This window comes from Schistocerca gregaria, chromosome 9, assembly GCF_023897955.1.
Source record: "Schistocerca gregaria isolate iqSchGreg1 chromosome 9, iqSchGreg1.2, whole genome shotgun sequence".
NCBI classification, from domain to species: domain Eukaryota; kingdom Metazoa; phylum Arthropoda; class Insecta; order Orthoptera; family Acrididae; genus Schistocerca; species Schistocerca gregaria.
The window spans coordinates 197,790,208-197,817,668 of NC_064928.1; the positions used below are offsets into that span (position 1 = coordinate 197,790,208).

Sequence of the window (27,461 nt, forward strand, 5' to 3'; positions counted from 1 at the left end):
ATATCGTCAAGTGTGAACGGCTCCGTGTTTGCCTTTCTGTGTCAACTGTTTTCTTGCCCACCGTTCTGTAACCTATGTGTAATCTTTCTGTTTTTTCTCATCTTGTATCCTCTGGCTGAAGAGCAGCATAGAACGCTGCTGACAGCCTGCCTATTGTACAGGTTTTAAAATTACAATAAAGAAAAAAAAACGCGTGACTGCCGGGCCCGCTTCAACTCCCTCAACACCGGATCCCACGCTGTACTCAGCTGCAATTCACCGTCTGCATTGAAGGTGTTGTCAGAAATTCTAATCTTTATGGCCTCGTTTATCACGCTATCCCAGAAGTCATTAGTCCGTTTAATAATAGACGTCTCATCGAATGCAGTTCGGTGTCCGTTTTCCAGATCATGTTCTGCTACAGCTGACTTTTCGGGATAGCGCAGACGGTAACACCTTCCGTGTTCTACGCGGCGCTGTTCAAAAGTGCGAACAGTCTGGCCTACATAGGACTGCCCACATCCACATGGTATCTTGTAAATTCCTGGCGTTTGAGGCCTACATCGTCTTTCACAGATTTCATTAGTTGACGGATCTTTGCCGGTGACCTGAAGATTGTGTCTATTTTATGCCTCTTCAGGAGCCGACTAATCTTCCCTGTTGTCATGCCACAACGGTAAGAATGTATCCTGCTTCACAGATCTTCTTCCTTTGAGGCTTGGATGACACTGCTTGCGAGATCTGTTTGTTGTTGTAACCGTTATCCTTAGTGTAAGTGGCTCGATTCTCTTGGCAAGTTTTCAGCGTCTGAGACGGTTTCCGCTCGATGTACTAAGGTCGTCATAACTGACTGTTTCTGTGCTGGCTGATGGAAGCTGTTGGCGTGCAGATACCGTGGGCAGTAAACCACTAACGCGGCTTGAAACCTTAGAATGTTTTATTAACGGATAGCGCCGCGAAAGCATGCATTCGTACAAATTCGCCGGGTCAAGACCGATGGAACACATCTGGACCTGTAGCGGCCGCCACCTCCTCCCGAAAAACATCGACAAGTAATTTACGGGAATTACGTGACCTGTATGTAGGCATCTAGTGCTGTATGACATCGAAAGCCTCCTAATGATTAGTCGAACCCATGCCATGCTGGTAGCCGCTGTACGGAAGCAATACGTTGTTATGTAAGTGGTCATGGTGTTCTTTTTCCTTTTTAGACTGACAGAAAGCACTTGAAAACGATGATTGGAACACTATCTCTGAAATTCTGTAGGTATCAGGGATAAAGTACACGGAAAGAAAGGTTACTTGCAACTTGTACAGAAACCAGACGCCAGGTGAAAGATGGACATGATAGGGAAGCAGTGATTGAGAAGGGAGATAGATGTAGTCGTATCCTACCCCAAAAGTTATTCAATCCCACATTAGGCTAACATTAAAGAAAGTAAAAGAAACATTTGAGGTAGGAATTAAGGTTCAGGGAGAAAAACTGAAAGCTTTGAGATTTGCCAATGACACTGTAATACTGTCAGGGACAGCAAGGGACTTGGAAGAACGATTGAACGGAAAGGACAGTGTCAAGAAAGGAGGACTTGAGATGAATATCAACAAAAGCAAAACAAGGGTAACTGAACGTAGTCGAATTATGTCAGGTGGTGTTGAGGCAAACAAGACTCTTAAAGTAGAAGATGAATTTTGCTCTTTGGGAAGCAAAATAACTGATGATGGCAGAAGTAGAGAGGATATAATATGAAGACCGGCAATGATAACGGAAGTGTTTCGGAGAAAGAGAAATTTGTTAACACCGAATATAAATTTAGGTGTTAGTAAGTCTTCTTCGAAAATACCGGGTGATCAAAAAGTAAGTATAAATTTGAAAGCTGAATAAATCACGGAATAATGTAGATAGAGAGGTACAATTTGACACACTTGCTTGGAACGACATGGGGTTTTATTAGAACCAAAAAAATACAAAAGTTCAAAAAAATGTCCGACAGATGCCGCTTCATCTGATCAGAATAGCAATAGTTAGCATAACAAAGTGAGTACCGGACGTGAGTCGTGCTTCGGTAGCTCAGTTGGTAGAGCACTTGCCCGCGAAAGGCAAAACTCCCGAGTTCGAGTCTCGGTCGGACACACAGTTTTGATCTACCAGGAAGTTTCATATCAGCGCACACTCCGCTGCAGAGTGAAAATCTCATTCTGGAAACATCCCCCAGGCTGTGGCTAAGCCATGTCTCCGCAGTATCCTTTCTTTCAGGAGTGCTAGTTCTCCAAGTTTCGCAGAAGAGCTTCTGTAAAGTTTGGAAGGTAGGAGACGGATACTGGCAGAAGTAAAGCTGTGAGTACCGGACGTGAGTCGTGCTTCGGTAGCTCAGTTGGTAGAGCACTTGCCCGCGAAAGGCAAAGGTCCCGAGTTCGAGTCTCGGTCGGGCACACAGTTTTGATCTGCCAGGAAGTTTCATATCAGCGCACACTCCGCTGCAGAGTGAAAATCTCATTCTGGAAAGATGATGTTCTTTACAGGAAATGTTCAATATGTCCACCATCATTCCTCAACAATTGCTGTAGTGGAGGAATAATGTTGTGAACAGCACTGTAAAGCATGTCCGGAGTTATGGTGAGGCATTGGCGTCGGATGTTGTCTTTCAGCATCGGTCGATCACGATACACTTGCGACTTCAGGTAACCCCAAAGCCAATAATCGCACGGACTGAGGACTGGGGACCTGGGAGGCCAAGCATGACGAAAGTGGCGGCAAGGCACACGATCATCACCAAACAACGCGCGCAAGAGATCTTTCACGCGTCTGGCAATATGGGGGTGGAGCACCATCCTGCATGAATATCGTATGTTCCGTACGTTCCAGCAGGTGTTTATCAGCCAGGCTGCGGATGATGCGATTTTGTAACATATCGGCGTACCTCTCACCCGTCACGGTAGCAGTCCAGCGCCATCTGTCGGATATTTTGTGAACTTTGTTTTTTTGGTTCTAATAAAACCCCATGTCATTCTCTATGTACATTATTCCGTGGTTTAATAAGTTTTCAAATGTATACTGAATTTTTGATCACCCGGTATTTGTATCGAGTGTAGCCATCTATATAAGTGGAGCAAGGACGATAAACAGTGTAGACAAGAAGACAACAGAAATCTGGCGCTACAGACAAATGTTGAAGTTTAGATGGGTAGATCTTGTAACTGATGAGGAGGTAATAAATAGGAGACGAGGAGAGAAATTAGTGGCACAACCTGACTAGAAGAAGGGAGAACCCAAAGGATCAAAAATTTAGTATTTGAGGGAAGTGTGTGTGCATGTGTGAATACATTAAGCAAATTTGTAAGGCTGTGCGTTGATGTAGTGACTCGGAGATGAAGAGGCCTGCACAGCACAGAGTAGCATGCTGTCCTACATGAAACCAGTTTTCGGACTGGAGACCACAACAACAGCAGAAACAGCAACAAAAACAACAACAACATCAACGTAATGTTTTCGCTCATATGGCCGAGGTATTATTGCCGGCCGCTGTGACCGAGTGGTTCTAGGCGCTTCAGTCTGGAACCGCGCGACCGCTACGGTCGCAGGTTCGAATCCTGCCTCGGGCATGGATGTGTGTGATGTCCTTAGGTTGGTTAGGTTTAAGTAGTTCTAAGTTCTAGGGGACTGATGACCTGAGATGTTAAATCCCATAGTGCTCAGAGCCATTTGAACAATTTTTGAACCGAGGTATTATAGCTCGAACGGTAGTCGGATCCCTCTGAAGCAGTGCGCAGATTGCTACCGCTCCGCCACGTAAGCTATGTAAGAGGCGTGCGGAATGTTTTCGTCTCAGAGCGCATCGGGTCGTGTGCGCCGTTGAACGGCCGCCTTATCTCGCGCTTTGTAGACGTAACACTGTTGAAGAGAACCAGGACACGTACGTCAGATTAGGTTCTTAAATAGCGACACTTGTTTGCTGAAGCAAGCGGTATGTAGGAAAATCTCCAGTTCAGTTTCTTATTCTAGAACTCGAGTAAACCTAAAATCGAAGAGATTTTTCTCGTTCACACGTTTTTGTTCTGGTCTTCAGTCCGAAGACTGGTTTGATGGAGCCTTCGAAGCTGCTCTGTTCTGTAGTCTTCATCTCCGAATAACTACCGCAGCCTACATCATTCTGAACCTGCTTACTGCATTCACTGTATTCATTCGTTTGCCACCTATACAATTGTTATACCCCCGCCCTCCCCTCCTTCCGCACTTCCCTCCACGGACAGACTGTCGATTCTTGATGATTCAGAAAATGTCCTCTCAATCGGTCGGTTCTGTTACTTAAATTGCGCCATAAACTTCAGTTTTCCTCCAATTCGCTTCCTGAAGTCCTAATTACTTATTCGATCTGTCCATCTAATCTTTAAAATTCTTCAGCACCTCATTTCAAAAGACTCTTTTCTCCTTGTTTTCTATTGCACGCATTTCAATTCGGTAAAAGGCTGCACTCCAGAAAAATACCATGTAAGAAAAATATCACCGACGTTCCACGAAGAAGTTATCCGAATGGGTCGGAAACGCCAGATGTGATAGACATGTACAGACAAGCAAATGATTATAATTTCAGAAAAATTGGGTGATTTATTAAAGAGAAGGAGCTTCGCGAATTGAGAAAGTCAGTATCACATTAATTCACCTCTGACACTTGTGAAAACAGCTATTTAGCTTGCCGCTGATTGTCATACTTTTTGGATGTTATGCCAACTGGAGCGTTCGATGGACAAAATTCCGAGCTGCTTGAAGGGCCCTGCCATTAATACCGCAAAATTTCTCAACTGGAGAGAAATCTAGTGACCTTACTGACCAAGGTCGCGTTTGGCAAGCACGAAGAAAAGCAGTAGAAACTCTCGCCGTGTGCGGACGTGCACTATCTTGCTGAAATGTAACTAAAGATAGCTTGCCATGAGTGGCAACAAAACGGGGCTTAGCATAACGTCGACATACCGCTGCGCTATAAGGATGCCGTGGACAACAGCTGAGTGGTGACAAAAAATAAAAACACCTTCAGCCATCCTTATGATTTTATTTTCTCGCTACCAGTTTCGACCCTTCATTGCGTCATCTTCAGACTGTTTTGATGCGGTACAGGTTGGTCCCCATGCATAGCCCATCAGTTGCCAGCAGTACTGGATTCGCAGATAATGTGTCAGCCCTCAACTGAGTTGACAGTTGATGGTTGGAGTGCTGGCACATTATCTGCGAATCCAGTAAATCTGGCAACTGATGAGTTATGCATGGGGATCGACCTGTACCGCATCAAAACAGCCTGAAGATGACGCAATGAAGCGTCGAAACTGGTAGCGAAAAAATAAAATAAAATCATAAGGACGGCTGTAGGTGTTTTTATTTTTTGTCACGATGGTAAACGGCCGTTGTCTCAGAGACGTCCTGGTAAAAGGATGGACATACAAAAACAACCAAAGGGGTCCTACTATGAACAAAAATGGCACCCCAGATAGTAACTGTTGGTTGTCGGGCAGTCCGGATGGTAGCAGTCAGGTTGGTAGCCCACCATTGTCCAGAAGGACTCCAGACGCGTCTTCGTTGCTTATTGGGGCTCGTCACTGAAGATAAATTCCACTCGGTGAGATTTCAGGCAGAAGAGGCGTCTGGAAATATCCTAGACAGCGGTGGGATTCCAACCTGATTGTCGCCCGCCATATGGTCTGACAGCCAGGAATGATGGTTTGGGGTTCCATTTCTTTTCATAGCAGGACCCCTTTGGTTGTCTTCCTTGGCACCCTTACAGCACAACGGTACACGGAAGATATTCTACGTCCAGTTTTGTTGCCCTTCATGACAAGCAGCTCCCAGCGTACATTTCAGCAGGATAACATTCACCCACAAACAATGAGATCTTCTGCTGCTTGTCTTCGTGTTTGTCAGACGCTGCCTCCCCAACTGAGCACGTTTGTAGCATAATGGGCAGGGCCCTCCAATCATCTCACGATTTCGACGATCTACCGCGCCAACTGGACGGATCAGGAGGACATCTATCAATCAACGCCAAGCCGTATAATTGCTTCAAAAGTGAAAGAAGTGTATCAACGCGTTGTTGACTTGCTTAATTTGTGAAGATCTTTCTCTTGAATAAATAATTCAATTTTTCTGAAACTGTAACGATTTGTTCGTCTGCAGATGTGCATCACATCTACCGGTTTCCGTCCCATTCGTTTGAGGCGCAATTTTTCTGTGTTAGTAAATTCCTCTTTGTGAGAAATGATTTTCTTGTTACAGCCAGTTTGTGTATCTTCTCAGTTATTTTTCTCCCAAAGAGCAAAACTTATGTATTAGTTGTGTTTCACTCCGTAGTCTACTCGTAATTCTCTAACCATCTCCTGATGTAATTCAACTTCATTCCATTAACTTTTATTCACTTTCTTGATATTCATCGTACATTTTCTTTTCAAAACCTATTCTTTCTCTTCAGCTACTCTTGTACATCCTTTCTCGTCTGTGTCAAAATCGTAACGTCTATGACAAACCTTAAAGTTTTTGTTTCTCCTGACAAAACTTAATTCCCTCTCAAATTTTCTCCGTGTTTTCTTTTAATGCTTACTCAACGTACAGACCCGAATAGCATCTGAGTTCCGCTATAGTTTTGTCTCCCGGACTACTATACATGTGCTTCTCTTTCTTGTCCTTCGACTTTTGTAACTACACTCTGCTTCCTATGCAGTTTGAAAATAACCTTTCGCTTCCTGTGTTTTACCTGAGATATTTCAGAATGTCAAAGTGTGAATTCTGGTCGACTTTGTCAAAAGTTTTCTGTAAATATACAAATACTACAAATGTAGATTTGCTTTTCTTTAAGATAAGTCGTAGGGAAGCTGTGATGTCACGCGGTCATACACACCTTCACCCACACAAGACGCTAAAATGAGAGCAGGAGTGCACTAACGTAATAATGTCTTAATCGTGAATTTTTTCCTGTGTCCATTCAAACAGGTTTTTAACAGAAAATTGCTGCCGAAATGTTTTTGTCGTTTACTTTAAAACAACCTTCCAGTGTACAAGGTTCATCCAATAGGCAAAATTTCAGGAGAATTATTTTAATTTTATCATGTATTTTACTTAATGAACAACTACCTCTTTATTAATTGTACTTCAAAAGGAATGCAGACAGTTGAATAGGAAAGTACCTACAGTACATACCTGATATATTTTTCTGTTTATGAAACTAAATATATGGAAGGGAAGTTCACTGATGAAGGCATAAGTGGAAGGCTGGAAGAGGTCGTATCAATACCCATAAAAAGTCTTCAGTTAACAGAATACTGCCTGCAGAATACAAGACACAATCCAACCTGAAACTTCTAAATCTATTAAATTGGAAATATTTAGCTAAAAAAATTGAAAATTGAAGGATTAATGCGTCATAGTTAACAATATGAATCTACCCAACAGGGTAGCCAAGAGTGCTAATGTGCTGCTTCCTGGACTAGGGTAGGCACGTCAGCCCCCGATCGAATCCGCCCGGCGGGTTAACGACAGGGGCTGGTGTGCCAGCCAGCCTGGATGTGGTTTTTAGGCGGTTTTCCACATCCCACTAGTTGAGTAGTGGGCTGGTCCCCACTTTCCGTCTCAGTTACATGGTTCGCAGACATATGAACACATTCGCATTATTTCATGGATTACACTAGACGCAGACAGTTGGGCTACACTATTACCGTCCCGGGAGATATGGGCTGGCGGGCATGTGGCCACACCTTAAAATTAACATGCCAAATCTGATTCACCACCGGCCGGGGTGACCGAGTGGCTTTAGGCGCTACAGTCTTGAACTGCGCGACTGCTACGGTCGCAGGTTCGAATCCTGCCTAAGGCATGGATGTATGTGATGTCCTTATGTTAGTTAGGTTTAAGTAGTTCTAAGTTCTAGGGGACAGATGACCTCAGAAGGTAAGTCCCGCAGTGCTCAGAGCCATTTGAACCATTTGAACCGATTCACCATGGCCGACCCTGCGTAACTGTGGGACAAGCGATAGATAGCTGTAGATAATTTACAATATGAATGATCCTAATAATTCATGTAGGCGATGTTGGGCACTTTATTATCTGATATAAGAACACAGCACAGTGATACACCCACAGAAACAGCGAATATTAAAGAAAAAGCTTATTTTATGAAGATAATTCACACCCAAGCCACATTAACGTGACCACCTCCTATGTTCGAAGTCAAAGTGCGATAAGCACTCACAACCTGCAGTGGGCACCACTAGCAGTGCAGGAGAATACAGTGTGTCGGGGCGGGGGGCATGGTGGGGGGATGGGGACGGGAAGAACTGTGCAGTCGTTGCTGTGATGGGGAAACGGAGCGATTTAATTGACGTCCAAAAGGGCGTGACTTTTGGATTTTGGACCAAGAGTGGGAGCGTTTTCCAAAGTTTGTAAACTGTTAGCACGCCACTGTTATTAAGGCTCACCATGCATGGCAAAATGGAGCTGTTCAATAACAGCGCCGAAGCAGCTGTGGTACACCGTAAGGCATGGATGGCAGGGTTGAAAGACGGCCACAGAGCAGTGTACGGGCGAATAGACGTGCAACTGTTGAGCAACTGATCGCCCAGATGAACCAATAGTGCCTCCTCAGCGACAGTTCAGGCGATCGTTGCCGTGTTTGGGAATGACAGCTGCATCTGTTTCATGTGCCCCCATGCTGACTGCTGTTTATTGGCGAAGGTTGGAATTAGTACTCCAGTACAGCATCTGGATGTCTAGTGGGTGACAGAAGATGGCCTTTTCAGATGAATCAAGTTCTGTGCTCCATCAGGCACATCACTATTCGCATGTATGCACCAATTGCATGAAGAATCCAAACCTAAGGAGCAAACGTTATGGTATGGAGAATGTTTTCCTCGCGTTCACAGGGTGACCTTGCCATTCTGGAAGGCACACCGGTTTAACACAGTTATGTATCTCTCTGTGAGGGTCGTATTCACCTGTGCATGTAACTAGTTATTCCCCCGCACGATGGCATCTACCAGCAGGCCAATGGAGCGTGTCACATAGCTCGCAGTGTAGACGCGTGGGTCGAAGAGCACCAAGATGAATTTACTGTACTCTCCTGGCCACCAAACTCGCTCGATTAAAACCCAGTCGAGAATCAGTGAGACCACTTCTATCTCACTGATAGTGCCACAGATCAGCAACCGTGAAACCTAGCGCAGTTGGCCAGCCGGAGTGGCCGAGCGGCTCTAGGCGCTACAGTCTGGAACAGCGCGACCGCTACAGTCGCAGGTTCCAATCCTGCCTCGGGCATGGATGTGTGTGATCTCCTTAGGTTTGTTAGGTTTAAGTAGTTCTAAGTTCTAGGGACTGATGACCCAGCAGTTAAATACCATAGTGCTCAGAGCCATTTGAACCTAGCGCAGTTGTCCATGCTACTGGAGTCAGCTTGGCTTCACATCGCTGTCGCCACCTTCCAGAACGTCATTGACTCTCTCCATTCACGTCTGTGCTACCAGATGTGGTTATTCAGGCTTTTGACAGGCGGTCACGTTAATGTGACCAGACCATGTATATAGTTCGTTTTCGAGTCCACGCCCTTTTTAGTGGTATCAGCAGAAAGAAAACTGATTCGCATTTTGGTGGTCGTCCCTCAGTCAGAACAGAGATAAGAAAAATGATATAAGTTCAGAAAACTTGCACTTTCATAACCACATCACCACTCACTGAAGAGAAGCTCTGTGGTACTAGTTGTATGTGTAGTTAAAACACAAAGCTCGAAACTGACTGCAGGAAATATAAGATGGCGATCATAGTGACTTAGCAAAGGTGTGGGCGGAATTACGCAGAAGGACGATATTCTCCTGGTGTTGTCCATACGTAAACCTGTCCTCCTGTAGTGGAACAGTATCAAAGTAGACTCACTGGTACATATTAAATCGGTACTTTAGCATTAGCTCTAGTTGCTCCACTGACTTTTGTTCATCAACATTTGATTCATAATAGAACTAGAAATAGTAGCAACATCATGAATGCTGTGTTTAATTTTGCTCAAACAATGCTCTCAAGATATACTTTTAACACAGTAACTATTCTTGTACAACCATGACCACAGTATGTAAGTTCCTTCTTATTTGAATACGAATGTTGATCGTCAGCCTATAACGTAACAGCTTAAATGCGACCAAAAAATTTATTGAATTTTTTCGATTAAACTGTGACTATAAAATTGATACATAGAAGAAGCGATGCCTTGAATGTTAAATGTATCCACGCTTTCTAACGATGTTAAATGTCTTTCACAATTTTTTAAAAGTAAATGGAGTAACAGATATTTAAGTTACAGTCAAAACCCGTTTTTAATTAGAATGCGTTCTTACTAGTTAAAACTAGTTTATACTGAGCCACTTAGTCAATACACGTTTTGCCTAGTTGAAACTAGTTTTAACTGACATTCGCTTCTGACCAGCAGTATATTCTAGTTGTAACTAAGGCTATCAGTATAAACTAGTTTCAACTAGTCAGAACACGTTCTAACTAAACTAGACAGAACTACTTGTAACTAAATTTATTGAGGAGCAAGTGTTAAAATTAAGAGCAATTATGTATTGATTGAAATAAAAAACAGCATTTTCGTATTGTGCAATGCAATATTTATTGAGAATATTGATCATACATCTAAGTCATTAATATTAACTACAGAAATACAAAAATAATCATACTCTGAAGAAACATTTTAAGGAACATTTCAAAGCCATATTAACAGTATTAGTTACGAAAGTGAAACAAAATAATCATACAGTAAAAGTATATTAATTACTCATACATTTGACAAAAGTTGCTACAGTCTTAATAAAAGAGAAACGTGCCAAAAAACTTTAACAATTAAATTTTGATTGTTTGTTATTACAAGGCAAACTGTAGTGACATTTTGAGTTACAATGGTTTCCTTTTTCCCCTACAAAAACAACTTTTTGAAATACATGCCTTCTTACACACACAGCCTTGTCCTGATCTTAAGACTGCCATCTTGGCAGCAGTTCTTAATGATACCTTTGTCTCTGGCACGTCTTCCAGCAGCAAGAATTTCTCTTTGGTCACGTCGAATTCGGATCTGGAAAAGAACTTTTAATTAGCTTGTTTGAAAGGCGATTAGGTACTTAATACATATTATAAAATATATTACCACATAAGTATTAAAACTTAAAATATTAGTTAATTACTTGAATAGTTAGCAACATTTTCAGAGCATTAAATCAATGAAGTAATGAATATGTCTGACATTTGTCCTTAATTATTGAAATCAGTTCAGAAATATATACATGCAACACAATTTGTCGAGTATCGCATATTTCGTTCCAATCTTTTGCAAGCCCAGTTCATCTTTCTGAAGAACAACTCCAACAATATTGGGGAAATCTGCTTTTGCTCTGTCAAAAACAGGAATCGGTATAATTATATTGCACTTGATTTCTACAGTGGTGTGTATTGAATCTGAAGCCATCTTCATTCTTTTGGCCTGTTTCATCAGGTTCTCATGAGCGTTTTCTCTAGCTGTTCGTATTTGAACGCGTTCTTACTATTTGAAACTAGTTGATACTGATAGCCTCAGTTACAACTAGAATTTACTGCTGGTCAAAAGCGAAAGTCAGTTAAAACTAGTTTTAACTAGGCAAAACGCGTTTTGAAGAAGTGGCTCGGTAAAAACTAATTTTAACTAGTAAGTACCCGTTCTAACTAAAAACGGGTTTTGACTAACATATATATATATAAAGGGTGGTCCATTGATAGTGACCTGGCCAAATATCAAACGAAAAAACTACAAGGAACGAAACTCGTCTAGCTTGAAGGGGGAAACCAGATGGCGCTATGGTTGGCCCGCTAGATGGCGCTGCCATAGGTCAAACGAATATCAACTGAGTTTCTTTCAAATAGGAACCCGCATTTTTTATTACATAGTCGTGTAGTACGAACTGCATGTTTGGGTGGTATGATCCCAAAAAATACATGATTACTTGTTTTGATCCACTGTGCCTTCCAAAATGACAAGATCGCTCCAGGAATTCCGCGAAAATATTCCTCAGACCACAACAATCCCTTCTCGAACCTGAACCCTTCTGACGATTGTTGCAGGGCCGTACACGCCAATGGTCATCCGGCGATGGAGCATACAGTAAAGTAAAGTGGACGTCCAGTTGCGGTATTTCTGTGCAAATCCCAGCGTTGATTAACAGCAGTCAGCATGGGTGCATGAACCAGGCATCAGATGCGGAGGTCCATACGCACCAACATTTGCTGAACGCTTGTTGAGGAGACACCGTTGGATACCTTGAAACGTCCGCTTAGAAAAATTTATGAATTACTGTGCTTAAACTGACACACAATATTTTTTTGCTTTTCAAACAGCTGAGCAAAACTGAGCGTACTCAGACATTTCTCTCTTTATTTATTCTGATCATCACTAAACTGACACGCAACATTTTTAGCGCAACGCAATCTGACTTTTAATAATCCCTACAGAAGAATGGCTTTGACTAACAATAACCTATACCTTTCATAAATCACTTACCTCACAAAAATCTTCGTTACTCGAACAACTGCAATACAGCGGGCGCCAATACTGCCAGCAAAACTAAAGATTCCACCTACTGAAGGCACTAACTACTGACAGGCATAGTTAGCAAATGAAAGATTTTGATAGAGAACAAACGATGTATTTACCTTAATAGTGTTCAAAAGTCATATATATATATATATATATATATATATATATATATATATATATATATATATATATATATATATATATATATCAGTTCATGACATCCAGTCTTACAAGTTTACTATCTCTGGTAGACACACGTCCAGCCAGTGATTTTCATACAGAGCGCTATGTGGCGTTACCAATGAAAAAACCTAAGCAGACTACTTACAACCTATTCGCCTATTCGCCTGTACACATCTCTGCAGCCACTGATCATCTATGGCGCGTGGTTAACCACTGTTGCCTCGGCACCAGTATTGGGTAGCACCATTTTACCACGCATGGTATACTTTAACCTCAGAGCCATGTGAACAGTTTACAAACTTAGCCATTTCAGAAATGTCTGCACCCTTGTCCTGAAAACCAATAGCCATGCCCATTTGGACTTCAGATAAATCGCTCCATTTCTGCATTACCACAACGACTGCATCGTTTTCCCACGTCACCCCGACTCTTTTGTATAGCGTCCACCGCCGGTGCTGCCACCTATCGTCTGCGAGTGGACACTGTACGTTGACATCGATCATAGATGGTGATCATATTGATGTGGCTTCACCGTGTATAACAGTCATTTTATTAATGCCGGTTGTAACGTCTCTTAGCAAAAGACATATTATGTAATAAAGAGGAAGCATTATGTATCATGTTTTGTTCTTGTATAGAATTATGTACTGTTTTTTTTTTTATTTAGGTAATATCTGTGTCGGCGAGTACTGAAACCGCCACAGACGATACTTATTAAATATCAAACAAAGATGAGAATATGTGACTACTATAAATAGTACAGAATGAACATTAATTTCTCTGCCGTCTTCTTGAAGTTACGTGAGTAGGAAGAGCCTGTGACGTTATATTGTACGCTTGCATAGCGCTCTTTTGTCAAGATTGTGAGAGGGACGCCATTAGACATAGCTTTGGAAAGGTGTAGAATAGCTTGATTTGTTTAAATGTTTTGAACAGAGTTACTTAGTGAAAACTTGCATTATGATTTGTAATAAGCTTGCCTGGTATTTTATCCCCCTTTAAGACATTTTCACTTATTTAAATATTATTCGTGGTGCAGAGCTGCGCTAAGAACGAACGAGCCGCTGCCGCGACGCATTCAAACTGCATTAAATGAAATCAATCATACGGCAAAGAAGCGGGCAGGTAATAGTCAACTAAAAATTATTTCTTTCAGCTTTCGGAATTGCAGAGCAGAGCAGCAGATTTTATGATGTGTTTTACAGGTTGACACGGGCTGCTGATAATATATTATTAACAGTGCAAAAAGATAAATTACCTTCATGACATAAAAGAAATCTTGCTGTGCGTAGTTCTTTTTACCTTATAGTAAAAACATCTTTCTCTATGACAATAGTCTCATGTTCTCGTGTTAGTCGTGGTACTTATTGGTGTTTTACTGTTACCAAAATCCACTGCAAAATTTTGGTGTTGGACTGTCATTGCGTACTGTAACATCAGTACTGATAACGAAGTAATTTTCACTAACCCTTTCAATAACGATAAAGTAAGGAAGATATGTTGAACTTTGTGGCGAGTTACAGTAACGAAAAAATGTTCCTTTAATAGAAAGCCAGATCCAGAATAAAAGGAACATAATATATTTTGTTTGTCAAAAATTAATGATCCAAAGAAAGTCACAGCACAGCATCACTAAAAGGTATTTCGGGGCTCTTATCGTAGCAACATATTTTACTTCATATATTAGTTGTTACGCGAGTAATAATAAAACAAAGCAAATAGTAAAGAGCCAGCGAAACGGTGTTCAGTCTACCACGAAAAAAAATTGTTTTTGCAATAGTATGATGTTTATTGCCCAAACTCAAACACAACAACTGATCCCTTCCTGTGATAGTGGGCAAACAATGTAGATGCATAATTTCTGTCTGAATTTGATCATGAACCACGTAAATTTACATTAGTCCTCCTCATACGTCCTCTCGTTCATCTAGTTCAAATATTCCACTGTTTTCCTTTACATCACATGACACATTTTCTCAGTAAAACCACTACCAATTTCACTTCGGTAATAAAACAGTTGTCTACAACAAGCCCACTGGGATGAAATAAGGTATAAAATGCAGGGAACGAGAGGTTATATACAACTTCACAGCAACCAGGCTGCAGTTACAACATTCGAATAACATGAAACGGAAGATATTTGGAAAGAGCGTGAGACAGAATTTTAGGTTGTCCCCCAAGTTATTCAATTTGTGCGCTGAGCATGCTCTAAAGGAATCCAAGGACAAATTTTGCAATGGGATTAAATGTCAGAGATTTATACATTGGCCACGACATCTTGGTAGATGATTGTTGTAGTGTCTGTGTGTTTATTGGTTGCATTTTTTCATATGACTCGTCCAGCCAATGGCAGCACGGCATCTCTTGCCACAATCGTCACAAGTGTATCTGCCTGCTGAGGCAGGAGCAGTGGTAGCATTGCAAAGATTTTTCTGCCTTAATCTGCCTAACAAGCCTTCATCATGCTTCGACATTCCAGATGATATATCATCACGCCACTCTGGTCTCATGCTAGACCGTGCCTCCAATCTGTTTGTGTCGATTCCAAAGTTCTCCATATCTCGTTTACAGCAGTTCTTGAACCTCAATACAGGACGTCCTACAGGTATTCTGGCTATAGAGATCTCTCCAAGCATCACCCCACGTGGTAATCTGTCAGGATCCATACGGTGGACGTGTCCCAGCCAGCGGAGTCGTCTCTGCTTCAAGATAGCTGAAATACTGTTGCAGTTAGTTTTAGATAGCACTGCTTCGTTGGTCACTCGGTCCTTCCACGTTACTCAGATGTCAGAGAGAAGCAGTAAAAACTCATGAGGTTTGCTAATGACGTGGTAATTGTGTTAGAGACTTCCAAAGGACTTGGAAAATCAGTTGATCAGAATTGATAGTCCTCAAAAACAGCTTATAAAATGAATATCAACTAAAGGAAAGTAGAGTAAAGGAATGTAGGCGAATCAGATCAGGTGGTGAGGTGGGGATTACATTCAGAGTCCAGGTTTAAAAGACGACTATCTGGAGCAAAATAACTAAAGATAGAAAAAATGGAGGATATAAAATGCAGACCACCAACTGGAAAAACTGTTTTCTTACAAATGAAACGATGAATATACTATTATCTAATTTAAAAATAATGTTAGGAAGTATTTTCCCAAAACTATTTAGTTTGGAGTATAGTTTATACGTAAGTGAAACATGGATTACAGATAATGCAGACAACAAGAAAACAGACGCTACTGAAAGGTGGTGAGACACCAGCAGCACTCCACAGTCTGGTTGGAGTAACGACTTAAGCCACAGCAACTTAAGAACAGGACCAGGGTTGGTAGTCAAAACATTGTGGGTAAAAGTGGAATCAACAACTCAACTCAAAACTTGATAACACACTGTTAAACAAACAAAAACGTTTCGCTGCCTGGCATTACTGGCCTGAACGATTCTGGAAGCCTTATCTTTTGTCTGCTAGGAACGTGAGGTGATTTGAGGAAAGGAGAAAACAGAGGACTCATAACAACGTCCTGCGAAGCCGTGGAGGGATCCTGCCAGCCGTCGTGTACATAAGTGGCGGTGAGCGCCAAGTGGGCAGGTGTGTATTTCTCTGTGAGGATGGCGGTGGTGTGGTGGCTGCTGCAGCTGTTGGCAGCCCTGGTGGTCGGGCTGTGGTGGGCGTGGCTGCGGCGGCCGCGCTGCGACGCGCCGGGGGATCCCCCAGTCCCTCTGTTGGGGAACCTCATGCAGCTGGGGAACCCCAGGACCAGCTTCTGCACCCTCTGTCGCATGCATGCCGTTCACGGGTCCACGTTCTGGTAAGCACATACTGTACGGGAACACAGTATTGAATCGAGAGTATTAATACTTTTACTTACGAGTAGTATCATAAGAAAAATATCACAAAAGTATTGAACAAACACTAAGGAGACCTAGAAATATCGATACTTACCTCTGAAAAAAATGTTAGAATAGATGCTCTCTATTGGCTTCACGTTTTAAACAGAATAATAGAGCATTAAATCAAGCAATTTTTGGTTTCATTTCAGGTTGCAATTCTTAAAAAACTGGAACTTGAGACATAAAATTACATAACAGATGATAAAAAAATGTGTTAATTGCTCCCTAGATTTTTAGCCTTTTTCTATGTAGTTCAAAAATAACATTTTGTCCAGTTTTTTCGCAGATAATTTGTTAAATGACTTTGAGAATGTCGTACCTACAAGTAAAATCTTGGAGGGCACTGATATCGGTGGAACTGTCATGTACTCAATTGTGGCTTATAGAACTGAGGAAAGAAAAACTTGGTGTCTTAAAAGATTAGTCTACGATGGTGACGTACTGTATACGTTGCCAAATAAAGGATCATTCCAGCTTTTTGATCAGAAACAACAGATTCAAAGTCGGCGATTGCGTGCTAACATCCTATTATTACACCAATGAGAATGCAGTAGTGACTTTCAATAAAAATATACTTGCACCATTGGCTCACCTGCAAGGAAGGCGCTGGGTCAAATGCATGAGGTCATCATGCCCCTGCCACCCCCCCCCCCCTACCAATTCCCACCTCTCCCCTAGTTTCCTCTCCCCACCTTCTCGGGAATAGACCAGTCACATGGAGCGGTTTGAACATCGGCTCTTAACATCGCTAGCGCCGAAGCATTCATGGACTCCTTAGGGAAAAACGTATCACCTGTGAGATTTCTGTCACATGAGAAAGTGTTTCTATCTCCTCAAAACACTTTTATATGTACTTAGCGTTACACTCTTTACATATTCCCCTATCTGTGGGACATATAGTCGCTAGAATGATTCTGCATTAGTCTCTGCTTTGCTTCTAAGGGTCGTCCCAGCAATGTTGTGACAAACTTCGAGGTACTGTAGAGCGTACATATTGAGTAACAAATCGAGGGTAGGAACCTGGAAATGCCATCCAACGACGCTGTGGAGCTTCAAAGTTATAGGCAGTAGCACCTGTCATTAGGACACACTTTCGGCAGCAAACATGACTGTGTACACTGACAGACCAAAAACGGAACTTCTCGCAATCTTCACGACTGACTGCCATGATCGATAGTGCTGGTTAGACGGGCCTTGTCTCCTATGAAAGTGATGCTCTATTGTCTCTATGGACCCATCTAAAATCTCGGTACACAGGAGAAAAATAAACTGCAGATGGAAATCCATGTCCAAAATCGTCATCCACCAAGGCAACAGAGCATGGCATTCATACTAGACGAGACATGTCTACACTGCACTAGCTCCATCTCCTCCACTGCCGATCGTGGCAATCAGTCACAATCACTGAATAACAAACGACATTGCAAGATTTTCCACCCACAGTCCGCCAGTGTACATAGTCACGTTTGTTGACAAAGGGGGCTGGCCGGTGTGGCAGAGCGGTTCTAGGCGCTTGAGTCTGGAACCGTACAACTGCTGCGGTCGCTGATTCGAATCCTGCCTCAGGCATGGATGTGTGTGATGTCCTTAGGTTAGTTAGGTTTAAGTAGTTGTAAGTTCTAGGGGACTGATGACCTCAGATGTTAAGCCCCATAGTGCTCAAGGCCATTTGAACCATTTTGACAAAGGGGTGTCCTAGGGGCAGGCGCCAGCGCCTATAACGTTGACACTCCACAGTGCCGTTGGATGACGTTTCTGGACACAGCTTCCCATCCTCCATTCGTTGCTCACAACACTCTATACAACCTCTCGAAGTTTGTCACAACATTTCTGGGACACCCTGTACACTTACTGCATTACGTGCCTGCAACACAACAAGGCATCATCCAGTCTCTCCATCAGGAATGGTCATACGAGGTGTGACAATAAAGTAATGAGACTGATCTTCTTTGCAAGATGTGGCAATCCTACAGGCTTGCGTAAGCACAATATCTTTGACCTTGGTCTATAAGCTGCTTCTAGTCCAAGCAGCACATCGATGCAACTGCTCAGTCGCGAATTGTACTGTAATAAGTTAACACCTGTTTGTGTCTCTCGTCACAGAAATGGAACCGCATAATATTGCGCAACAGTATGCCATTTCTTTTTGCGTTAAACTGGGTGAAAGCGCGACAACTTACGGTAAGCTTCAGAAAGCTTTTGGAGAGGAGGTTATCTCAAGAGCTCAAGTTTTTCGTTTGTATAAAATGTTAAGTGAAGGCGGAACAAATGTTGAAGGTGACGACCGCAGTGGACGACCATCAACCTCACGGACGGATGTCAACTTGGCCAGGGTGCGTGAACTCGTACGATCTGATCGAAGATTATCCGCAAAAATGATTGTAGGCAAACTGAACATCAATCGAGAAACGGTTCGTCTAATAATAACTAAAGATCTTGGTATGAGACAGATTTGTGCAAAAATAGTCCCCAAAAATCTCACACCACAACAGCGAGAAACACGGAAAAATGTGACAGCCGATCTGTTAGAGCAAATGGAAATCAATCTAGAATTCCTGAGCCGTGTTATCACTTGTGATGAAAGTTGGTGTTTTCAGTACGGTCCAGAGACAAAAGGCCAAAGTTCGCAATGGTGCTCGAAGGGATCACACGGACCAAAAAAAAGCTAGCATTCAAAGTCAAAACTGAAATGCATGCTTGTGTGCTTCTTTGATTCCTAGGGAATTGTTCATAAAGAGTGGGTGTCTTCTGCACAAACAGTTAACCAATATTACTACAAAGAAATTTTAGAAAGACTTCGTAAAAGAGTTGTTCGTGTCTGCGCCAACATTGCTGATAATTGGATTCTGCATCACGATATTGCGCCATCCCATATTGCTCTATCAGTACAGCAATTTTTAACCTCAAAACAAATTTCCGTACTACCACAGCCATCTTATTCACCAGATATCGCTCGATGCGACTTTTTTCAATCTCCAGGAGTCAAAACGGCGTTCAAGGGACACATGATGTCCAAAAAGCTGTGACGAGGCTCTTGGAGGATATTTCAGAAGATGAGTTCCAGAAATGTTACCATCAATGGCAGAAGCGCTGGAAAAAGTGTGTGCAATCAGAAGGGAACTACTTTGAAGGAGATAACACTAGACTAAAACGGTAAGGAACTTTTTTTTCACATCAGTCTCATTACTTTATTGTCGCACCTCGTATATGAGCTAGTTCTGACTCTTTGCATCAAACGTCCAAGGGTGACTGATCACGTCATGGGGAATAAATTCTGTTAGAGACAACATTTCTGAACACTTTCCAGCAACTTAAAAAAAGGTGCTTAATAATTCAGTTACTTGAGAGAAAGTGAATTTGTTAGCCAAGATCCCTAGTAAACAGCCTACATCGTCGATTACGGTTTCGGTAAGCATGGTTACCATCTTCAGATTCCGATAAAAGGTTATTACATGTCTCCCATACCAGCTGTGCAACTACTCTTCCTGAAATATTGACAGGTATGTGAGGGATAAGATGAACGATGCATCGGCAAGTCAAGGCTAAAACTGCACTACACAGTGTAATTCACCAAATGCTCGTGTGCCATATCACAGACTACTATGTATTTCATTGCAGCCAGGGCACTGCTAGACTGACAGGTGGTGCCCAATTCTGGCCAGAAGATTGACAATAATCCACAACGGGTGTCGCTAGTGTATTCATGTACTTCTTACTAAAATTATTTATGTATTTCAATTACAGCAAGTTTTCCAGTTATGTGCCGATAAAAGAGTCCATAAGCACCTTTTGTAAAATTATTGCAAAGTAGTTATTGAAACAGAAGCTAAAAATTATTTGTATTATGTTCACTTGCACAAGTGCGCCTATGTAGAAACTGCTTTACAACTCTGTCAATTTCCATAAACTGGTGCACAACAAATTTTGTAATTTACAAAAATCTGCAGACATAATTGTAAAATTACTAAAATTATAAAAATATGTGGACATAAAGTTACAGGGTGGGCTTCCACTGTGTCATTTGGATAGTGGAAAATCTTTCACAGTAGCAATTGAAAATGGCCTAAAATAAATAATTTCTACTGTCAACGACTACATGACTACGAACCACGACCATGAGTAGTTAACCATAAGATTGAGCGTCTCTAAGTGGAGAAAGATTTTTAGAAGGGAATCACAAACTTTTATTTTGCTAGGCTCAGCTTCTTTCACGTAGAGCAGATGACTGGACTGTAGGCAACAAACATAGCATATGCGTACAGCCTACCTACACCTTGGCGCCTCCCAGGGGCGTAACCAATACAAAGGTCACCTAATGCCGCTGGGAAGTGGCAGCCAAAATTTGTTTCCAGTGGGGTGTCCTATCAGTTCGAAATGTTCCATGCAAAGACTTTGAAACAGGATGATAAATCCACAACCACAGTGCCCTCTTAACCCTTTCATGGGTAAAATTATTGAGCAGTTTTTTTAATGAATGGAGAACAGATAGTAGTTAACGGATAGGTACATTAATCATACAGAATATCAAATTTGCTTCAACTGTGAAAGTGAGGTCACACAACAAGGTGGGAAGTATTCTTCCCACTGCCCTTCCTTGGAGTTAAATGACAAAAACAACTTTGTCAATATATGTCATATTTATTTGATGAATTTACTTCTCTTGTTACAATGATTGTTCACAATTACTAGCCACGAAATTTTCTGAAACATGGGTCTATGCAAACTGGTATTTGACAATATGTACAAACGCAGCGAGTGCTCTTTTCCGCAGCTTTGGTACTACAATGGCGGCACGTCCAGTAGATTTCTCCTAAAATGGGTCGATGCTCCCCTACAGCCACATGACGAAAATCTTCAGGTACTTTACCCCTTTTTTCCACAAAGACAGGTTTTTCTCCACGACTTTTTTGGGATGAGAAGCCAGCGATCAATTGCCTGGTTAGATGGATCCTGTATGTGAGCTGATCATGTTGTCCACTTTCTCTTTTACTAATTTTCCACAGGATAAAACTGTTCACGGCAGCAACGTCCACCAGGAAATAAAATATTCAGTGCCACCATTTTACAGAAAGTCTGCCAATAGTATACCTTTCTCGTAATTGATCAAACTTACCGACACCACCCATTATTTTGTTGTATTCTGCCTCAACTTCAGGACAAGAAATCTCTGTCCTAGTACCATCCTTTTTTTTCCTTTTCACTGTGGCTGTTTCTCATGGGTCACGAACTGAGGACAGGAAAGTGACTGGACGGTTATCCATCCATTTTACTGCACAAATGGCTCCTTTTGTTTCAAACTGGAATTCTCCTCGTTTCAATTTTACGTTTTCCTTCATAAATTTGGGTAAATCAAAAATATTTACCTTATACTAGACCTTTGACGAAAAAATCACAAAATATCACGGAAACAGCACAGAAAGGCTCCTCTACAGAGCAACACTCAGCTATACCATACCTCTGCGCGAAGGTACAGCAAAACCGGCGTCAACTTCCGATTGGAAGTAGTACCCTATACTGTTCACTAGGTGGTAGCACCGTACAGAGGTGGGAACTGTGAATCCCACGGGACTAGCAGCGAGTTAATTGTAGTGGGAAGCATGTTTCCCACGGCTCACGAAAGGGTTAAGGGAAGTACAGTAGACAAACTAACCGTGGGTAGCCCCCTCCAGTACTGGTGATGTGTCTCTCGTGTGCAGTATCTACGTGGGCCCAATCCTGTACGTGATCGTCGCGGAACCCCGCGATGCTGAGCTGCTGCTCGGCTCCACCAAGATAGTCGACCGTACCCGCGACTCCCCATACCTGCACAACATGGTCAGCATCTTCTTTGGCGATGGACTCTTCAGCAAGAGAGGCGACCAGTGGCGAGCTCACCGCAAGATCATTTCGCCCACATTCCACCTGCAGGTCAGCACATCTACAGTCTCTTCAAAATTACTTCAGCACTGACAATTACGAAGCAAGTAGTGGAGAAAGGCTCTAAGGAAAGAACAGTACGCATTCAGCAAATCCCTGAGGACTGGCTCAACAATCACAGCAACCATCTGGGGTTCCAAAGTTGTTAAGCCTCCCACATGCTTTGTCTTCCAGTTTCTGGCGGCTTGCTGTCATCCAGTTGGATCATTAATGTGTATCAGGGGCGTTCAGTAGATAATGCAATACATTTTTTCTGGTAGCAGGTTGGTTTTATTCAGAATTCCAATACATCATATTACACTACTGGCCAATAAAATTGCTAGACCACAAAGATGACGTGCTACAGACGCGAAATTTAACCGACAGGAAGAAGCTGCTGTGATATGCAAGTGATTAGCTTTTGAGAACATTCTACATCTACATCTACATTTATACTCCGCAAGCCACCCAACGGTGTGTGGCGGAGGGCACTTCACGTGCCACTGTCATTACCTCTCTTTCCTGTTCCAGTCTCGTATGGTTCGCGGGAAGAACGACTGTCTGAAAGCCTCCGTGCGCGCTCGAATCTCTCTAATTTTACATTCGTGTTCTCCTCGGGAGGTATAAGTAGGGGGAAGCAATATATTAGATACCTCATCCAGAAACGTACCCTCTCGAAACCTGGCGAGCAAGCTACACAGCGATGCAGAGCGCCTCTCGTGCAGAGTCTGCCACTTGAGTTTGTTAAACATCTCCGTAACGCTATCACGGTTACCAAATAACCCTGTGACGAAACGCGCCGCTCTTCTTTGGATCTTCTCTATCTCCTCCGTCAACCCGATCTGGTACGGATCCCACACTGATGAGCAATACTCAAGTATAGGTCGAACGAGTGTTTTGTAAGCCACCTCCTTTGTTGATGGACTACATTTTCTAAGGACTCTCCCAATGAATCTCAACCTGGTACCCGCCTTACCAACAATTAATTTTATATGATCATTCCACTTTAAATCGTTCCGCAAGCATACTCCCAGATATTTTACAGAAGTAACTGCTACCAGTGTTTGTTCCGCTATCATATAATCATACAATAAAGGATCCTTCTTTCTATGTATTGGCAATACATTACATTTGTCTATGTTAAGGGTCAGTTGCCACTCCCTGCACCAAGTGCCTATCCGCTGTAGATCTTCCTGCATTTCGCTACAATTTTCTAATGCTGCAACTTCTCTGTATACTACAGCATTATCCGCGAAAAGCCGCATGGAACTTCCGACACTATCTACTAGGTCATTTATATATATTGTGAAAAGCATTGGTCCCATAACACTCCCCTGTGGCATACCAGAGGTTACTTTAACGTCTGTAGACCTCTCTCCATAGATAACAACATGCTGTGTTCTGTTTGCTAAAAACTCTTGAATCCAGCCACACAGCTGGTCTGATATTCCGTAGGTTCAGGCGACAGTGCGGAACTGTATCGAATGCCTTCCGGAAGTCAAGAAAAATAGCAGCTACCTGGGAGTCTGTATCTAATATTTTCTGGGTCTCATGCACTAATAAAGCGAGTTGGGTCTCGCACGATCGCTGTTTCCGGAATACATGTTGATTCCTCCAGAGTAGATTCTGGGTTTCCAAAAACGACATGATACTCGAGCAATTCACACAAGGTTGGCGCCGGTGGCGGCACCTACAACGTGCTGACATCAGGAAAGTGTCCAACCGATTTCTCATACACAAACAGCAGTTGACCGGCGTTGCCTGTTGAAAAGTTGTTGTGATACCTCGTGTAAGGAGGAGAAATGCGTACCATCACGTTTCCGACTTTGATAAAGGTAGGATTGTTGCCTATCGCGATTGCAGTTTATCGTATCGCGACATTGCTGCTCGCGTTGGTTCAAAAATGGCTCTGAGCCCTATGGGACTCAACTGCTGTGGTCATCAGTCCCCTAGAACTTAGAACTACTTAAACCTAACTAACCTAAGGACATCACACACATCCATGCCCGAGGCAGGATTCGAACCTGCGACCGTAGCAGTCGCACGGTTCCGGACTGCGCGCCTAGAACCGCGAGACCACCGCGGCCGGCTGCTCGCGTTGGTCGAGATCCAATGACTGTTAGCAGAATATAGAATCGGTAGGTTCATGGGGGTAATACGGAACGCCGTGCTGGATCCCAACGGCCTCGTATCACTAACAGTCGAGATGACAGGCATCTTATCCGCATGACTGTAACGGGTCGTGCAGCCACGTCTCGATCCCTGAGTCAACAGATGGGAATGTTTGCAAGACAACAACCACCTGCACTAACAGTTCGACGACGTTTGCAGCAGCATGGACTATCAGCTCGGAGACCATGCCTGCGGTTACCCTTGACGCTGCATCACAGACAGGAGCTCCTGCGATGGTGTGACCAACAACGAACCTAGGTGGACGAATGACAAAACGTGATTTTATCGGATGAATCCAGGTTCTGTTTACAGCATCATGATGGTCTCATCCGTGTTTGGTGACATCGCAGTGAAGGCACATTTGAAGCGTGTATTCGTCATCGCCATACTGACGTATAACTCAGCGTGATGGCATGGGGTGCCATTGGTTACACATCTTGGTCATCTCTTTTACGAATTGACGGCCATTTGAACAGTGGACGTTACATTTTAGATGCGTTACGACCTGTGGCTCTACCATTCATGCGATCCCTGCGAAACCCTACATTTCAGCAGGATAGTGCACGACCGCATGCTGCAGGTCCTGTATGGGCCTTTCTGGATACAGAAAATGTTCGACTGCTGCCGTGGCCAGCACATTCTCCAGATCTATCACCAGTTGAAAACGTCTGGTCAATGGTGGACGAGCAACTGGTTCGTCACAATATACCATTCACTACTCTTGATGAACTGTGGTATCGTGTTGAAGCTGCATGGCAGCTGTACCTGAACCCGCCATCCAAGCTCTGTTTGACTCAATGCCCAGGCGTATCATGGCCGTTATTACGGCCAGAGGTGGTTGTTCTGGGTACTGATTTCTCAGGATCTATAAACTCAAATTGCGTGAAAATGTAATCACTTGTAAGTTCTAGTATAAAATATTTGTCGAATGAATACCCGTTTATTATCTGCATATCTTCTTGGTGTAGCGATTTTAATGGCCAGTAGTGTATTCCCCACTCTTTTGGTTCCAATATGCTCTTTTCAACATAGTCTCGGTTCAAAGCGATAGCCTTACGCCATCTTAGTGGGATGCACCGCACGCCCGAATGGTATCACTGTACTGACCGACGTCGGAACCAACATCTTGTTTCTTCACTAACCTCCCCATCACCCACGTAGTGCTTCCCGAGGCGTGCATTGGGCCGAACAGATGGGAATCGGAGGTGATTCAAACAGTAGCGTGGATGAGGAAGAATAGTCTGAAGACGTTTTGTGGACTCTTCTCAGGTGTGCAGACATGTGTGACATCTCGCGTGGTCATGGAAAAGTTCGTCTGCATTTTTGTTGTGACGAACACGCTGAAGTCATTTTTTTTTCGATCTCCTAAGGGCAGCACAAAAATTTCAGAGTTTGTAGTTGCACCATGAGGGAGGACATCAAGCACAATAACCCCTTCAGTGTCCCTGAAGACTGTGGCCATGGCTTTACCAGCTAAGAGTGCGGCTTGAGACTTTTTCTTCAGAGGAGAAGTAGTGTGACGCCACTCCACGGATTGCCGTTTTGTTTCTGGCTAGAAGTGTAATCCCATTTTTCGTCGTCTCTGACGATGCCCGACAAAAGCTGTTACCATTATCCCCCCAATGCCCAAGCAATTCCGCTCAGGTGGTCCTTCGTTTCTATTAATGGTCAGTCACTGAGGAATCCAGTGCCCACATACCTTTGAGTATCCCAACTGGTGGACGCGTGTGTCAGCATTACCGACAGAGACGTCCTGCTGAGCTGCGAGGTATTTGATTCTGATCCGCCGATCACCTCACATGAGAGTGTCCGCACGTTCGACCATTGGAGGAATCACAAATGTGTGTGGCTGGCCGGCACGCCAGAGGTCGGATAGGTTTGCGCTACCAGGCGCCTCGCCCAACGACCCACCGTGCTTTTGTTCACTGCCAGATCTCCGTAGACATTCTGCAGGCGCTCATGTCTATCTGCGACGCTGTGGTCTTCCGCCAAAAGAAACAAATGGTTCAAATGGCTCTGAGTACTACGGGACTTAACTGCTGAGGTCATCAGTCCCCTAGAACTTAGAACTACTTAAACCTAACAACCTAAGGACACCACACACCTCCATGCTCGAGGCAGGATTCGAACCTGCGACCGTAGCGGTCTCGCGGTTCCAGACTGTAGCGAATAGAACCGCTCGGTCACTCGGGCTGGCCAAAAGATACACTCTACTTGGAACGCATCTGCGTCACGGACGCCATTTTGAAGGCCACATAGAGCGCCGCCACTTATGGGAAATCCATGAAAATATAGGAGCTGATGCAGGAATACCCACTATGTCCCAAAACAAATTCCGCACTTTTTCGACTGAAATTCTCTGAGAATTGTTTCCTGAATGCCTCTCGTACGTTCTAGTTTCATTGTTTCTGTTTCATACTTTTGCAGGGTTAACATTATTCCTCTTATTGTCATTCTCTGTTGCGTGAGTGTGACCACTCTCTGTTGACCAGGGTATTATTGCACGAGGTCAACTTACAGAAATAATCTCCGAGCTACGCGCCCACACTGTCAACAACACATCTTGTTAATGCTTTCATCCAACATCTTATTGACAAGACTCCTACTGTGGCAAAATGAAAGGACATGATTACTTCGCCTTGGAAACATCGGAGTCACTGATAAATTTAAAGAGATGCAGCCTCTTTATCTCACAGTAGCATTTGCAACTAATGCCTTCAGTTATTTGCCAGATGCATTCGAGTCTCTGTCTTCGTCTATAGATTTTTA

The 27,461-nt window shown here is 43.1% G+C and overlaps 1 protein-coding gene across 1 annotated transcript in view; it reads left to right on the forward strand.

Moving 5' to 3' along the window:
• Positions 1-16,343: 16,343 nt before the first annotated feature.
• The window catches only part of LOC126291510 (cytochrome P450 4V2-like), a 61,109-nt gene continuing 49,991 nt past the window's right edge, over positions 16,344-27,461 (forward strand). Inside the window, exons 1-2 of the mRNA XM_049985015.1 lie at positions 16,344-16,543; positions 22,322-22,532. Of these exons, the coding sequence (XP_049840972.1) occupies positions 16,344-16,543; positions 22,322-22,532 (411 nt within the window). The remainder of the gene's footprint in view (positions 16,544-22,321; positions 22,533-27,461) is intronic.